The sequence below is a fragment of the Misgurnus anguillicaudatus genome, chromosome 10 (genome assembly GCF_027580225.2).
Source record: "Misgurnus anguillicaudatus chromosome 10, ASM2758022v2, whole genome shotgun sequence".
Lineage (NCBI taxonomy): Eukaryota > Metazoa > Chordata > Actinopteri > Cypriniformes > Cobitidae > Misgurnus > Misgurnus anguillicaudatus.
In genome coordinates, this window is record NC_073346.2 from 26,411,963 (window position 1) to 26,427,734 (window position 15,772).

At 35.8% G+C, this 15,772-nt stretch overlaps 3 protein-coding genes across 5 annotated transcripts; 1 reads left to right on the forward strand and 2 right to left on the reverse strand.

Annotated features, from left to right (window-relative positions):
* The first annotated feature begins 203 nt into the window (after positions 1 to 203).
* On the forward strand, positions 204 to 2,410 carry rps9 (ribosomal protein S9). Of its 2 annotated transcripts, XR_008645672.2 has the most exons (6): positions 204 to 245; positions 918 to 1,030; positions 1,108 to 1,230; positions 1,429 to 1,615; positions 1,780 to 1,939; positions 2,141 to 2,292. XR_008645672.2 is itself a non-coding variant. In XM_055210408.2 (5 exons), exons 2-5 carry the CDS (start codon positions 934 to 936, stop codon positions 2,316 to 2,318), a joined length of 585 nt encoding a protein of 194 aa, XP_055066383.1. In that variant the 5' UTR covers positions 205 to 245; positions 918 to 933; the 3' UTR covers positions 2,319 to 2,410. The 2 variants fall into 2 exon arrangements, 1 of the variants encoding a protein (XP_055066383.1); XM_055210408.2 differs by lacking the exon at positions 1,780 to 1,939 and having other exon boundaries at positions 205 to 245; positions 2,141 to 2,410.
* On the reverse strand, positions 2,137 to 10,211 carry rap1gapl (RAP1 GTPase activating protein-like). Its single transcript, XM_055210404.2, has 19 exons — positions 9,576 to 10,211; positions 9,467 to 9,499; positions 9,299 to 9,392; positions 9,034 to 9,069; positions 7,629 to 7,676; positions 7,273 to 7,470; positions 7,074 to 7,171; positions 6,786 to 6,864; positions 6,656 to 6,709; positions 6,482 to 6,565; positions 5,253 to 5,353; positions 5,025 to 5,154; positions 4,763 to 4,933; positions 4,602 to 4,673; positions 4,311 to 4,397; positions 4,061 to 4,216; positions 3,856 to 3,939; positions 3,484 to 3,494; positions 2,137 to 3,389 (listed from the first exon to the last, which is right to left on the reverse strand). The coding sequence occupies exons 1-19, from the start codon at positions 9,638 to 9,640 to the stop codon at positions 3,317 to 3,319; spliced, it is 1,674 nt and encodes a 557-aa protein (XP_055066379.2). The 5' UTR covers positions 9,641 to 10,211; the 3' UTR covers positions 2,137 to 3,316.
* Positions 10,212 to 12,471: 2,260 nt separating this feature from the next.
* On the reverse strand, positions 12,472 to 15,598 carry LOC129448268 (uncharacterized). 2 transcript variants are annotated; one of them, XM_055210511.2, is made up of 2 exons: positions 15,450 to 15,598; positions 12,472 to 14,937 (listed from the first exon to the last, which is right to left on the reverse strand). In XM_055210511.2, the coding sequence occupies exon 2, from the start codon at positions 14,916 to 14,918 to the stop codon at positions 13,494 to 13,496; it is 1,425 nt and encodes a 474-aa protein (XP_055066486.2). In that variant the 5' UTR covers positions 14,919 to 14,937; positions 15,450 to 15,598; the 3' UTR covers positions 12,472 to 13,493. The 2 variants fall into 2 exon arrangements, with proteins under 2 accessions (XP_055066486.2, XP_073728363.1); XM_073872262.1 differs by having other exon boundaries at positions 15,383 to 15,478.
* Positions 15,599 to 15,772: the final 174 nt, after the last annotated feature.

Genomic DNA, 15,772 nt, shown 5'->3' on the forward strand with positions numbered 1-15,772 from the left:
ACATTTTAAAATTCCTGTCTCTAGGCTACAGTAATGTTTAATGCAAATACTTGCGGCTGAGCTTTGATTCGTGATTTCACACGTCGATCGAGCTGCGCATCCAAACCAGTAGGGGGAACCAACTGATAAGTATTTCGCCTTTGTAAAAAACAAGGCTTTGTGGGTAATGTATTTTAGACGGCGCGTATAAATTTCCGGAAGGGTCACCCGCACGTTCTCTTTACTTGCGAGTCTGACGAAGACAGGTACTGGCGCCTTAGCTCTCTTCTTGATTCGGCAATAATTTCTCACTGATGGTACATGTAGCCGACGTAATTAAATATGATTTAATCTATAATATAATATGCGACAATTAAAAGCGAGCAGTACTCTGTTTTGAAGATTGTACAGACATGTTTTATCGCGCTGTGTGACAACGTGGTTACGCATGGCGCTTTCAGGCCTAGTCCACATGTAGCGCCGATACATTGCTTTTCATTCACACAATCGTATTAAGTTCCCACAAATAAATGTGTTTATTATTAACGGAATTTTATTGTTGAGAAAGTACTTAACTATTAACAACACAGTATATGTAATATCCAATAATGACACGTACCGCATGCTAATGTTACTGTATATGTTGGGTTGTAAACTATTTAGGATGCGAAGACCCTATTGTTTAGATTAGTGTTATATTTTACGCTGCTTTTTATGTTGTACTGTTAAACGTTGTGTTCGTTACGTTCTGATGTAACTTAATATGCCAAACTTAAACATTACATCAAACATTGTAATGTATCAAACTTACTGATTTGTACATATGACAGAAAAACGTAATTTTCATGACAAGTCATGAGCTCATTATATTTACAATAACTGTTAAAGTTTAGCTATATTAGATGATTTGTGTATTAACAAGTTTTTTTTTTTAATAGGCGTCAATAAGTCGCCATGCCTGTTGCCAGGACTTGGGTTTGTAGTAAGACATATGTCACCCCTAGACGTCCCTTCGAGAAGTCCCGTCTCGACCAGGAGTTGAAACTCATTGGTAAGAATGAAATCCAAGCAAAAGGTGTATTTTATTTGAAACCTACATTTTGATTTTAACAAATGTTTGCTTTACAGGCGAGTATGGACTCAGGAATAAGAGAGAAGTGTGGAGGGTGAAGTTTACTTTGGCCAAAATCCGCAAGGCTGCCAGAGAGCTTCTGACTCTGGACGAGAAGGATGCCAGGCGTCTCTTTGAGGGTTTGTGTTTGATATTTGCTATATTTAAGTGCTTATTTGTGCTTTATGGAGTGGCCAGTGATTTAAACCATGTAGTTCAGATTGTCAGTGTTGCCAAGAATTCCTCGTAAATGAGGCCATGCCATTTCAAAATGTGCTTAAGCACTTTCCGGTTTAGTACCTTTTTTTTAATTTCTCACCTTGTGAATTTCTTTCTAGGTAACGCTTTGCTCAGGCGTCTGGTGCGTATTGGAGTGCTGGATGAGGGAAAGATGAAGCTCGATTACATTCTGGGCTTGAAAGTGGAAGATTTCTTGGAGAGAAGGCTGCAGACTCAGGTCTTCAAGCTCGGCCTTGCCAAGAGCATCCACCATGCTCGTGTGCTCATCCGTCAGAGGCACATCAGGTAAGATACAAAATGTGTAATCTTGGACCATTTATCACAAACACTCAATGCAGGACTTTTACCTTGATAGTGCATGTCTTGTTAACAGTAAACATTTATCGCCATATTCATGGGTGTGCTTTTCTGGACAATTGCCTATTAAGGTTGTCTTCCTGTTTCATTAGCTGACCATGTTTAAAGCCCTCCTGGTGAGTGGGATATGAAATATTTCCGCAAGGTCAATTCGGTGATTAAACCGTATACCTTTGCCTGTAATAAAAGGCTCAAAACCCAAAGCTTCACATGATGACTGGGTGCTTTATGCACGAAACAGAGTCTTAACAGGTAACGTATGTGGATACCTAGGCAGGGTTTGTACAACGTTGTAGCTGCATTCTCTACTGGCCGATGATTTAACTCTAAAAACTTTCAGATTGTCAGTGGTGTCAAGAATTCCTCGTCAATGAGGCCATGAGAGATAAATCAGCATCAGTTTTTTTTAGTAAGCTTTAATGCACTTTAAAAAATATATTTGTCATTCTACAGGGTGCGAAAGCAGGTTGTGAACATCCCATCCTTTGTGGTGAGGCTGGACAGCCAGAAGCACATCGACTTCTCTCTCCGTTCTCCATACGGTGGTGGTCGCCCTGGCCGTGTAAAGAGAAAGAATGCCAAGAAGGGCCAGGGTGGTGCTGGAGGTGGTGATGATGAAGAGGAGGATTAAGCTAAACGTGGCACTGAGGATTGAAGGGTCTCTGCAGTATTTGCTTGTCTCTTCTCCCTCAAGTTTTCAATAAAAGGTTTATTCCAAATGAATCTTGGTTGTCATTTCAAGGTGTTTGGGTGTATGATCAGTTTTTATACATTTACTAGACTGTATACAGCAGTCAACATTTAAAGTGGAAACATTTGAAGTTTTTTTTAGAATCTGTACTGGTACAATTTTAAACTGTGATGCACTTAAAAAGCTGACTAGTGTAGTAAGGATTGGCTAACAAAGATTTGTAAATGTTTATGCTTTACCCTTTTCTTGTGAATTAACTTTCATGTATGAAAGGATTTTTAGCTTTAGGTAAATGGGGAAATGGCTGCAAGGTCTCAATCTTGATTACAAAATGACTGATATGTTGCCAGATTGCTTTTTATTCCCCACATGAAAGATTTACAGTTTCTGTTTTGAATATGCTAAAAATATAACCAAGACATGATTACTTAAAAGATACAGAAAAGAATAAGCAAATTTAATGTTTTGCCACTAAATATGAAACCTAAATACGAGTACATTTTCAATACTTTGACAATCTGAAAGAATGGTTTCTCCAGAAATTTAATTCCCTTGTTGGCTAGATTGACCACTTTGAAGACATTCAAATGATAATATGAATGAAATCTTTATTTTCTGTCTCTATGACTATCTAAGACTAGCAATACGCTTGTTCGACCCCATGCGGCACCACAAGAACCGACAGGCAGATGCCGTCAAAGCACCGCGAGAACGATTTTCAAATGGCTCTCGCAGAACTGTGACGTCATCCACCTGTCTGATCCTCAGGCGCCGCACGAAGTCAAACAAGCCTAATAATTTACCTTAATGCACTATTTGTTCTAGTTTAATTACTTAATTGTGCTTTATCATATCTAATGAACAGTAAGCACCCTTCTTCATGTCTTCACAATTTTTGAAGTTTTTGGTGCTCGGGTCTCAAAAAAATAGGTTGCTCTTTATAAGTCATCCTGTGGACTTGTTTGACCTTTCACCTCAGTGAAGCACACATCAGGCTTGCTTGTTGGGTCACTGTAAAATAGATTAAAACTTTACCTGTGTGAAAGATGCATTCCACATATGTTCTTAAAAAATAACAGATAATGGTTTATGTATTTGTTCTCACCTTTCACCCTCCTTTAGGCAATGTTAAGCAGTTAATAGAAGAAATAGAATAGAACATTAGATCAAATGTAACTATATTCACAAAAATCACTATGGTGTTGTTTCCTGGACAGTCCCAGACTAAAATGCATGTTTGAGCTGCTTTAATTTAAAAACACCTTGTTTTATTTTAACATATTTTGTTGACATCGTTTTGTCTTAAGATGCACACCAGTAGTGTTTTTTGTAAGGTATGTTTGTAAAAACGTTTTAAGTGACCTAAAGCCTAGTCCTGGATTAACCTAAACTCTGTCCGAGAAACCACCCCTATAAGAATTAATGACCAGACTAAATGTAAAATTTGATGATTTAAGTTTGTGACGTTTGTTGTTACCTTTGGTTTCTGTCCTGCCACACCACCTGCTTTCTTTGGTACTCCCAAGGTATCGAATGAGTGACTACGCACCCTTATAGCTCTCTAAGATAGAGAGATACTAACTTATGGCTCATTGTAATATCAAAAAACAATCCAACAAACTTGTTTGTCTTTCGTGCTACTTAAATCTGTTGCTCCACCCTAATGTTTATAGTACGTCTACCTTAAAGTTTTCAATGAATCCCCCACCGGCCTCTGGAACACCCCTTCCTCCTTCAGCGAGGGGGGTGCTGGACTGTGTCGGCTCTCCCAGCATGCACTGAGAGCGTGAAGATAGTTCAGACCGCAGTGCTTCCAAGAGAGATGAACGTGTGCGTAACTGGAATAATACAAGGCGAGAAATGCACAGAGTATGTATGGCTGTGACTGACAAATATAAGGATCGGTTTCAGGGTGATTTTATGGCTGGTTACCTCCAGTCGACTGAATCTCTCAGCTTTGTAGCAAGAGATTTCAGCATTTATAAGTTTGGTCAGGAGGAACTCTCTCAAAACAGAACCCTGAAAGTCGAAATCCAGAGCATCATCAGGCACTGATCAATAAGCCACACTTAAAAATGTATGAATGTCACTGCAATAAAAACAAACCAGGTGGCATCTGCGAACAAATGCTGAAGAAATATATCTGTTACACCATTGCTTATTTGAGACCAAATTGTAATTTATTGCAATGATGTATGTAAGCAAACTGTCATGTGTTCTCACCTCTGTAAAAATGGGTGGTGAAGGAAGAGGTGGGCCAAATGGGGGCACATCCTCCCTAGCAGTGATAGATACCTGTCAATCAAACATTAAGCTTTGTGTTACATAATTCCATAAAATGTAATACCGTCTCTTGATCAACAGAAATGTAACAATCTCTTTACCTGAAATGATCCTCCATCCCCTCCCTCTCCCTCACTTTCTCTCTTTATCCTCCTTACTGCGATAAAACAATGCAAGAAGTGGGATCTGATCACATCCGAGATGAAAGGTGTATGACCCTCCTGATAAACCAAAGCAACTATATCATTGCCAATGTGTCTTTTTCTCTGTAGCTGTGAGTAGAAATAAAACAAGAATATAAGGATGGCTAAAATTTTGATTATTTTAGCATTCCTGATGCCTTGTCCATACATTAAGTCTAACCTGTTGGGTATCACCTTCAGTGAAGGGGAGTTTAGTGGCAACATGAAACATAATCTCTCTTCCATGGAAGGAGGTAAACACTGCCTCCTCTCCTGTCTGGCCATGAGACACGTCCAGACCTCCTCTAAAGCTATGAGATGGAAATTTTTAATATTGTTTAAACAGTTAAAACAATACATCAAAACAGTGCTGTGTAAATGCATTTACTCAAAGATTGAGTCCTCTTACCCAGTAAATCCTTGTAGTTTGATTGTCTGCCCTAGTATCGACAGAAACTCCAAAAACTCTTCACTTTCCTCATTGTTACTGAGAATATCTTCTTCGGTTAACTACATCACAAATATTAAAATGTAAGAAACAATATGATAGAGTGAAAAATAAAAACACATGTACTGTATATCTTTTTAGGGTGGTTTCCCAGACAAGACATAAGCCTAGTGCCAGACTAAATGCATGTTTGAGATGTCTTAACTAAAAACAGCTTGCACTAATCTATCTTGTATCTTATAACACTGCCATTGTTTTTTGTTTTTCTAAATATGCACACCAGTAATGTTTTTTTTTTTGTTTTTGTAAAGTATATTTGTAAAAAACTAAAATTAGGATTAAAAGTCCTAATATAACCAAGGTCTAGTAATGGTTTAATCTAATCCCTGTTTGGGAAACTGCCCAATTATGTTTTAACGCATTGTTTACCTCTGACAGATTTTAAAAACTAAATGACTAAGGGAGAATTTAAAGATTGTGACCAAGCACGCAATTTTGCATTTACAAATTTGGGTTGTCAGTGAAAATTAAATAGACGTCTAACTAAACCAAACATCTTGTAATCACAGTTGACATGGTGTACATGATAAAATATCATATATCTCGCAAGTTACCTGTAACAAATGACATGTTGCCAAATTCAAGTTTATTTGGCTCTTTAGTTAACTTAGACGGCTAAATTGCAGCTATTGCTGTAAAAAAAAATTGTTGGCTCAACTTAAAAGCCTTAAAGCTTTTTTTCTTTCAACTTAAAAATATTAGTTGACTCAAAAATGTTTTGTGAAAATGTTTGTCAACTAATATGCTTAAGTTGAATTGACTCAAAAGTTTAAGGCAACAAGGTGCCTTACTTTTTTAAAGATGAACCAACTTTTTTAAGTGCGGGTAATGTTTTATAGTCAAACTATATTCATCATACAAACTTAATACACATCTTAAAATCTTATTTGTAAAAAATGACCCAAACACTTTATGCAGCATTTTTATCAAATCAAAATATTGTATGTTACTTTAACTTAACAGAAGATGTTAAACAATTTCAACTTGTTTTTATAAGTTGTCAACCTTTATTAAGACAAAACTTAAAATAGTAGGTTGAATTGACAAGTTGTTTTCACTCTAACTTTGCTTGAACATTGTTTTTTTCAGGGGAAAAAGGTAAAGGATTAAATTTTGTGTCCGCATAGTACCTGTCCTTCTCTCTGGTACAAGACCCCAAATTTAAAGTTTTGAGACACCCTGTGTTCATCAAATGCCATTATGAGCTCAGGGGCCTTAGAAGACACAAAGAGTAAAAATAAGTGTTTGCTTGAGTTTTATTATGAGTTCCAGACGATTTCAGATTTGTCAAGAGAAAGATTTACCTTTAAGTAACTCACAGGCTCAAAACATGATATACTGACATTTGAGCACAGCATCTAAAATGAAAAAAAAAATCTCTGTAAATATGTAAAACATCAGTCAAGTAAAACTGGATGTGTGGTTCTCGTATACCTTTGCCAACTCTACGGCTGTGGGGAAGTGTTGAAAGAGAGAAACAGAGAATGTTCCATGAAGAGAGCATTCCTTCATCCTGATTAAACAAAATAAACAAACAACAGAAATTATAAATATAATGATTTAAATGTAAGGTCATTACATGAAGCCATGTTGTGGACACATTTAAAATGCCTATAAATTAAATTATATGTTCAGCGGACCAAGCTCAGGCTCTTGAATTGTTTAAAGTTTTCAAAACTTGGATGCAGAGAATAATATATCTAAAATATCTAAAACACACACCTCAGAATGACTCGCAGGCGATTTTCTTCTTCTTCAAGACAAATAGACAAAACTAAAGGCCCAAGAGAGGGGTCAGACGCTGTGAAAGAATGATGATACTGCAGAAGAGATGAAAGAAAAAAACAATAAAATGAACTTGAACCAAGATGTGAGCCTCAGCTTTCACTTTAAAAACATGTTATTAAAATAAAAATATTACTCTGTGGCGGAAGTATTCCTGGTACATTTTAGCTTCACTGTCTCGTTCCATGATATCGTAGCTTTCCAGGCCAAACCCCCCTTGTGAGAAAGTTGGGCTGGTCTCCACATGTCTGTCCAAGGGAGGATCAATCCAATAGCCTCCAGATTGAGGGGGCAGGATGAGGGGTAAACCATCTCCAATCTTTAAGAGGCGTGTCTGAGTGAATAATTGCAATTATGTAAGAGGAACATTTTATCTAATGGTTCCATATTATGCAGTATATGGACATTTGATCATTAAAGTGCCTTAAAAATATCAAACAGATTTTGGATAACCATCATTCTCTTATATTTTGCAAGTAAAACAGGCCCTACCTTCAAAGGGGGTGGAAACTCACAACGCTGTTCATCCAATCTGCTACCCTGCAGATAAACCCAGCCACAGAAAAACTCACAGGTAAAAAATAACTTCAACAGGTGGTTGAAGGTTGAGTAATTCAATTTCTTAATTTATGTTAAGCTTACAGTAAAGGCAGAGTTCACCCAAAAATGAAAATTCTGTCATCGCTACTGTTACAAATATGTATTCATTTCTTTGTTCTACCGAACACAAAGGTAGATGTTTGTAACGGAGCGGAAAACGGAAGCACCACTGACTTCCATAGTAGAAAAAATTATTCTGTGGAATAATTCAATGGTGCTAAAAAATGTTTTGTTTACAAACATTGCTCAAAATATCTTCCTTTATGTTCATCACTGTTAACCCAAAAATTGTCTTTACTTAAACAATCAAGTTAACATCACTTAATATTTTCTGTTTTGAAGCCAAAGCTTAAAAAGTTTAGTTGATATAACTTTTAAGCTTACAAATCCATTAAACTAAAACATTCAAGTAAAATGAACTTAAAAGTATTAGTTCATGTTGTGAGGAATACCCATAATCCTTTGCGCCTGAATATTTTGATTATTTTCTGCTTTTTCACAGAATAAAAACTGATAAGAACTTTCACTACTCATATATTTGTTAATATAAGCTCTTATATTATTGATGTTGTTTTGTTGTAAATGATAATTTTGTGAAGTCACCGTTCAGGTGATCAATATACATGAAGCTTGTTCAGAACATTTTATCGTATTTCTCTCCACAGTACTGACAATCTATGTCAAAAACACAGTTTTGTGTGTGTTTCTGTGGAGAACCACATTTATTCAATGATTGACTTAAAGTCAGTCATTAATTTTGTGTTATAATACCATTTATTACATTAAAAAGTAATATAAAGTGATAAGAACTAAAGTATACGGGTTTCCTCACAAATTTCTAACTAATCTGGGTAAAGAGTGTAGAAATATTTGAAGAAATTAAAACATTAAGTACATTAAACTTAAAATTAATTGTTATTTCAACCAGGCAAAATTAACTTTTTTAGGGCAACGAGTTTCCATATTTTTTTTTTAATTCAATCAACCTGTATAGGCTTACAGTTTTGTAACAACATGATGGTGAGTAAATGATGACATAATTTTTTATTTTTTGGTAAACAATCCCTCAAAATATACAGAAAAACAAGACTTTTGTTTAAACTACTTTGTTTGACTTACTTTTTTCTAATAATTTTTATAAACGCATGAAGATAACAAAGTCAAAACTTCAATGAAATTTAAAGCCAAATCAAAATAAATCTCAATAGCAAGTACAAAGCATCCTTTCATTGGCCCAAAAAACAAGACAACCCACCTGTATTTACACAGACCGAGAATGTGGAAAGAGAAACATTACCTGTAGCTTTTCAATTATTGCAAACAACTCTGTCACCTGCAGACAAAATATGGATAAAAAGGTAGAAAATTACACAATGTGCATTTGTAAAAAATAAACATACACGAAATGCAACACTTTACAATGAGAATTCAATTAATTTAAATTCCAGAGTTTTATCAGAATTGTTTATATTTCTAAAATTCTGATGAAAATGGTTTTCTATCTACCAAATTTTATTTACATCATATTTTGAAGATTAATAAAGTAATTTTTGATTTCTTACCTTCTGGCTGGATGTGGCAGAGGTGAGTGGCTTAGCCTCACTGGAGGGTGAATCTAAAATCTCCAGTATGCTGTGTCCCACAGATTCAGCACAGCTGTAAAACACACATACACTGCAGTTCTGGAAGAGACCAGAATCTAAATAATCCTGTATTACACTGAAACTGACCTGCTTTCAGTTCCAGTGATGAATTTGTCAATCCTGTATTAAAAAAATAAAGATTTTAAAATCAGTATAGGTTTTTGGTCTTAAAATTATATCTGAGATGTCTGCTCACCCTCCGTAAGCTCCGAATGTGAAACTTCTTTTTCTAGAGAACAACTTCTCATTTCTTTTCTCCATGACAGTGTGTATTACAGACAGACACAGAAATATGCTAACCAGGCATGCAGGCCATCACTGCTGATAGTGAATTAACTGCCACTCTCTCAGCATCTCTCTCTCTCTCTCTCTCTCTCTCTCTCTCTCTCTCTCTCTTTCTCTCTCTCTCTCGATGCCCCCTGCCATTCTCTCATTTAATCTCTCTCTACATCCTTCCTTCTCTCCTGCTGCCTATTGACTGACAGGAGTAACTCTTGCATGCCCATCCTGGCACTGACATCAGAGATCGTTGAACTGTTGCCCACTTACAAACAAACGGAAAGCTGGCAAACGTGTTAAAAGTGTTTATGTAGCTTTAATTCAGCACCTCCAAAAAACCTGCCTGGGAGGGGGAATAGATACATGTGAATGGGTGATGGACTATTGCTATAGACCTGTTACCCTTTCAGTAAGCAAGATTCATCAATTATTGAGCAAACTCTCTTAGAGAGAGGAGGTAAGGCAGCGGGGGAGAGAGGGGCGAGAGAGGGAGGTAGCAGGGAAAGCAGAAGAGAGAGAGAGGGGTCAAGAGACTTAGCAGATGAGAGAATAGAGAAATGAAACATGGATGAGAAAAATAAGTTGTGTGATAGAAATCTTTGTTTATGCTGTTGAATTATAAAGGCATGCTGTGTTTTTGAACAACTGTTTATTTACCATTACTTAAATGTTAAAATATGGAAATGCAATATTTGATGGCTAAACTGAATATTCGAATCAGAGTCCAATTTTGCTTCACTTTGTGTTTAATAGTCCTTAACTTTTGTCCTTGAACTTGAATTCTGAATTTGCACATTTGCAAGTGAATGGTAAACGGAAAGTGAAACTAGCTCCATGTATACTCAGTAAAGGAGAACCATTTGGTTAAGAGACAGTGTCATTGCTAATCTAATGTACCCCACTTAAAACTAACTATAATAATTAACGTCAACTAGGTTAAAGCCTTTTTAAAGAACAGTTAGAAATATAATAGTACAACAAATCAACTTCCTGACTGCCAGAACATACACCGTGCTTGCCTGGCATAGAAAACACTACATATTAAATATAAATTATTATTATTATTTATTTTTCAAAACTCATATTGCCTATTTATTTATTCATTTACAATAAATGTCCTTATCAATTATGTATCACATCCATCCATTTATTTTGAATAAACATTCAGCTGGTATATCCATAACTGACGTAGGGAGAAATAAAAACAGAACTATAAATGTTATATTTCCCTATTTTACAAAAGATTCTGTTGCACCAACATATTGTAGACTACACACTAAAAATCCCAAATGTCAACATCAAATAGTACAGCTTCAAAGTTTTATTTTTACATAGTTAATCTACAAAATTGTGTCAATGTATTTACTATTTGTATAAGCAGGAAGCAGGAGCGCCACTAACTTCCATACACAGTAAAAAAATAATTGTTGCACTTACATATTTAAGTTTAATCAATTTTAATTTACAATTCATTTCAACTTTCTTGAATAGTAAAGAGTTGCTATAAAGTTGAATTAGCTTAAGTTATTTCAACTTTATTTTTATAATTTATAGCAACTCCACAAAGAGAATGAAAATTAATTGTAATTTGAAGTTGAATAAACTTCAACAAGGAATTTTTACAGTGGAAACCCCTAAAAAAGTTGATTGAACTCATTTTTGATTGAGTAAACTTGTTCCCTCAATTCAATTAATGGGTCCACTAAAAACGTATATTAAATATATTTAAGTTCACTTAACTTGGTGGCCACATAGACTAAACTTAAAGGAACAGTATGTAAGAAATGTATATCAATTAATCTTGAAATGGCCCTGATATGTCACTAGACATTAAGAAATCATTGTCATTTCAAATACTTATATCACTGACAACAGTGGTCTGGCCAGGATATTGTCATTTAAAAAGTGGAGTTGCAGCCCTCAACTGATGTTTATGCTGTCATGTTGTGTATTGGCCACCAGTTGTGTGATTGCAGTACCAGTTTTAACCACAAGTTTTGTGATTGCAATACCAGTTTTGGCCACAATCCTACATACTGTTCCTTTAAAAGGGCCATGGCATGAAAATCTGACTTTTTCCATATTTAAGTGCTATGATTGGGTCCTCAGTGCTTCTATCAACCTAGAAAATGTGAAAAAGATCAACCCAGTAACTTAGTTTTGGTAAACAAGCACATGAAAAAATAGGTTGTTGAAATTTGGCTCTCCTTATGATGTCATAAGGAGATCTTATTATAATAATACCGCCCCTTAATCTGCACTGTCCAACCACAGCACTGCCATTTAGTGCAGAGAAAAGCACAATTGAGTTTTAATTGCAACAAACCACCATCATTGTGATCAGTGTTTCAATTTCATCAACTCATTTGCATTTTAAAGGACACACCCACAACGGCACATTTTTGCACACACCTACAAAGTGGCAATTTAAAATGCTATAATTAATTATCTATATGGTATTTTGAGCTTAAACTTCACATATGTGCTCTGGGGACACCTACGGTTTATGTGACATCTTAAAAAAGTCTTGTGCCATGGCCCCTTTAAAGAGGTGGTTTCCCGGATAGAGATTAGATTAAGCCAGGAATAGGCCTTAGTTTAATTATGAAATATAATAGTTTTAACAACCTAAAAACATTACTTGTGTTAGATCAAGTCTCCACTCCACAGATAAAATAAAAAACGATCCAGCCCCGGACGCCAGATCACATCAGAAAATATAAGTTTACTTGTATAACAGGCTTCTGTCAGTTAAGAGGTGGATCAATCATTGCTAGAGAAGAGCATAAGCAGAGGACATGAGACGAAGATGATAAAATAGAACAAAGTTTTATTGATAGACAGCTTCAGTTGCATATGTCTCAATGTTCAAACCTCGTTTAACCCATGTCCTCCAAGCATGAATTAAACACGCACTGTTATACCAAAATGCTTAAAGGTGCAGTGTGTAATATTTAGAAGGATCTCTTGACAGAAATGCAAAATAATATACAAAACTATATTTTCAGGGGTGTATAAAGACTTTTTATAATGAACCGTTGTGTTTTCCTGAGAATGAGATGTTTTTATCTACATACACTGAGGGTCCCCTTACATGGAAGTCACCATTTTGTGCCACCATGTTTCTACAGAAGCCCTTAACGGACAAATGTTTTTTACTAAGTTGTCTCCGACGATGACATGTGTTTCCGGTAGAGGCTACAGTAGCTTCTCTATGCGTTTCAAAAGTGAGGGGTGAGCAGTGGACTGAGCCGTTGGTTGCAATTCGCAACCTTACCACTAGATGCTGCTAAAATGTATACACTGCACCTTTAATAGCAACATCCCACAAACCTTGAGCTTCCATAAACATTCTCTTTATCTACCTCTGTTTACAGAGAGACAGGACAGCTCATGAAACTTCACAAATGTGAGACCACTACAGACTGAAAAACAATGAAATCAATAAGACATATGAAACATAGAAATATAATGAATGAATGAATAATATAATAAAATATAGAAATATAATTATGAATGAATGAATAAATGAAAATATAATGATAAAAATGATAATAAGGAAATTGATAATAATAAAAATAATGTTGAATAATGAAATAAACAAAGGATAACTAATGATTATAAAATGATTATGATTATGTAAATAAATGATTAGGAATAAACTAAAAAATACAATAATAAAAACATTCTGCACGTGAGGATCTAAGGTAGGATCCTTCACTTGTGTACATTTTGAGGCAACACAAAGGGCACTAATGTATTTTAAGATATGTCAGTCCAAGTTGTTTTCGGTTTAGACAGCTCTTACATTTATTTTAGTTATTTTATTCTCTTGTTACTTTTCCAGCTGGAATATCAGATTAAGAACAGCCAGGAAACAGGCCAGAACATCTTCTTGACAGAAAGCACAGAGTTCATCTATCTGCTGCTGCACTTCTGCATTCTTCTCCATATAATTCCAGTAGAAATCTCTGGGTTTTTCTCCATTCTCGTGATAGTGTCTGATCACCATGACAGCCCTATCTGAGGTGAAGGTTTGTGTTTGTTTTGCTGACCTATTTAATATGTACATGTAGGCCTGAACCTGATAGTAGCACTCATGCTTTTTTATCAGCAGCGCACGACGGCCACCATTTTCTGGTTTGGTGAAGAGTTTGTCAACCATATCCCCAGTTGTTCCTTTACATTCAATCACAAATTTCTCTCTTTCTGTGCCTTTTGCTTTGCCCTTAGCTCTTGAGTCTGTTACCTCCGCTAAGAAGTCCAGTCTTCCACTAAGAAATCCAAAATCCACTTTAATATTTTTGGTATAGCTCACTCTCTTGTTGGTGCCTATTTCTCCCAACTCATGTAAGAATTTAAGGCATTCAAGTTCATCTGCTGGGTTCTGGAAGAATTTGCCAAATCTTTCAGGACAAGGGGAGTATGTCTCAAGAGTTGACTCATCACAATACTGTCTGTTCTCGATATCGCGCACTCTTACTGCAGTACCCTCACAAACATTTGCAAGATTTTCCCCAACTTCCAAATGTTTCCAGCTCCTTGTTTCTGTTGTGGCGTACATAGCAGGTGCGGAGATGGCAACTGTCTTGTATTTGTCTCTGAATCTAAATCTGCAGGCCGTGTTTGATTTGTTCTCCCACCACTTTGCTAGGGTTTTCTCTAAATCTTTTACTTTTTCAAAGAAAATCATTTTTGCCGTTTCAAGAACTTTCCCATTGTTTTTTAGTGCCAGTGAGTTCTTAACTTCCCGGCAGCCGAGACGAGGAACGCTGTTAAACTGGAGTTCGAAGTTTTCCAGATCTTTCACAATATCCTTGGCTTTCTGAATCATGTCTGCAGTATGTGAGAGTTCGATGACTTTAGGGTTCAGAACACCTTTGGGTAAACTGATGCGTAGTGATTTTAGAAGTACTAGGTAGTCACTGACATCCAGCTGACCTACGCTCTCTTCCTTAGTAGTTTCTTCACAAGGTATCTTGGTACAAGACTGCATCTTTGAACCATCTATTATTCTACTTTGTCCCTTTGTATCATGTCCTACGGTTTTAAATTGAGCTGGTTTCTTTCCATCTTGTATCTCCTTCTTTACATCCATGTTCCCAATTAATCCAACCTCCATCCTTATTTTTAGTTCCAGCTCACATAACCCGGCACCATTCCATCTCTTCTTGTCATCCAACCATTTTTCTTTTATCCTACTCTCATCTTTCCATTCAGCAGCCTTCTCTGCACCCATGCTGTGTTTTTTATGCTCCATGTTTTAAAGTTTCATCCACCTAAAAAACATGACAGGACATGAAGTAAAGTACAGAGATGTGCACAGGGATGATTTTGCATGTATGTGAGTCATACTTTGTCATGTGCCCTGGTGCTCATCCTTAAGTTTCGTTTTTCTCTTTAATGTGTCAGTCAAGATAAGATTTTTAGGATAAAATTATACTTTTGTTGGATAATCACAATATGCCCATGACAAGTGTGTGCTATTGTAGTCTACTTATATAAATGGCATTATTTGTGTATATTTCAATACCCATCAACTACATTTAACCCATTTTACACATTTGTGACCCTGCCTGTAAAATCCAGGAAATTATTAGGAAAAACAAAGTTTCACTCACTGATTTCACTTTTCACCACTCAGTCAGAATTAAAGATTTTAAAGTTATATTTTCATAGAATGTTCTTTACATTATAAGAAATAATTTGATGTAGAAAACTTACTTTAGTTGAGTTTTCACAGACAGAGTCACATTTTCCATTAAATAAAAAAATATATAGGACTACTTACTGTTTATGTTGAGGCTTGATCTAGGCATCTGGCTGTCTGTGTTGTGTTGTCATGGGTGGTTCAGGATACTAACAAGTTTGTCCAGAATATAAATAAGCCCCTCCCACTTATGATTCAGTTTTTGAAACACTTTCGTTTTCTATAGCCTACTCTAAAAAGCTGGGATGTTTAAACCCATTGTTGGGTCAAATATAAATATGTTCTGGGCTAATTTAACCCAAAGGCTGGATTTGTATTTTTTGACCCAGCACTGGGTAAAAATTACCCAGCAATTTTTACAGCTTTATTTTTATATTTATTTATTTATTTAATTTGTGTTAGTC

Coding starts and splice junctions, on each gene's coding strand:
- rap1gapl (XM_055210404.2), bottom strand. CDS start 9,640: ATGGAGAAAAGAAATGAGAAGTTGTTCTCTAGAAAAAGAAGTTTCACA. Junction 9,500..9,575: donor ACATTCGGAGCTTACGGAGG/GTGAGCAGACAT, acceptor TTTTTAATACAG/GATTGACAAATTCATCACTG. Junction 9,393..9,466: donor ATCACTGGAACTGAAAGCAG/GTCAGTTTCAGT, acceptor TGTGTTTTACAG/CTGTGCTGAATCTGTGGGAC.
- rps9 (XM_055210408.2), top strand. CDS start 934: ATGCCTGTTGCCAGGACTTGGGTTTGTAGTAAGACATATGTCACCCCT. Junction 1,031..1,107: donor CCAGGAGTTGAAACTCATTG/GTAAGAATGAAA, acceptor TTTGCTTTACAG/GCGAGTATGGACTCAGGAAT. Junction 1,616..2,140: donor ATCCGTCAGAGGCACATCAG/GTAAGATACAAA, acceptor GTCATTCTACAG/GGTGCGAAAGCAGGTTGTGA.
- LOC129448268 (XM_055210511.2), bottom strand. CDS start 14,918: ATGGAGCATAAAAAACACAGCATGGGTGCAGAGAAGGCTGCTGAATGG.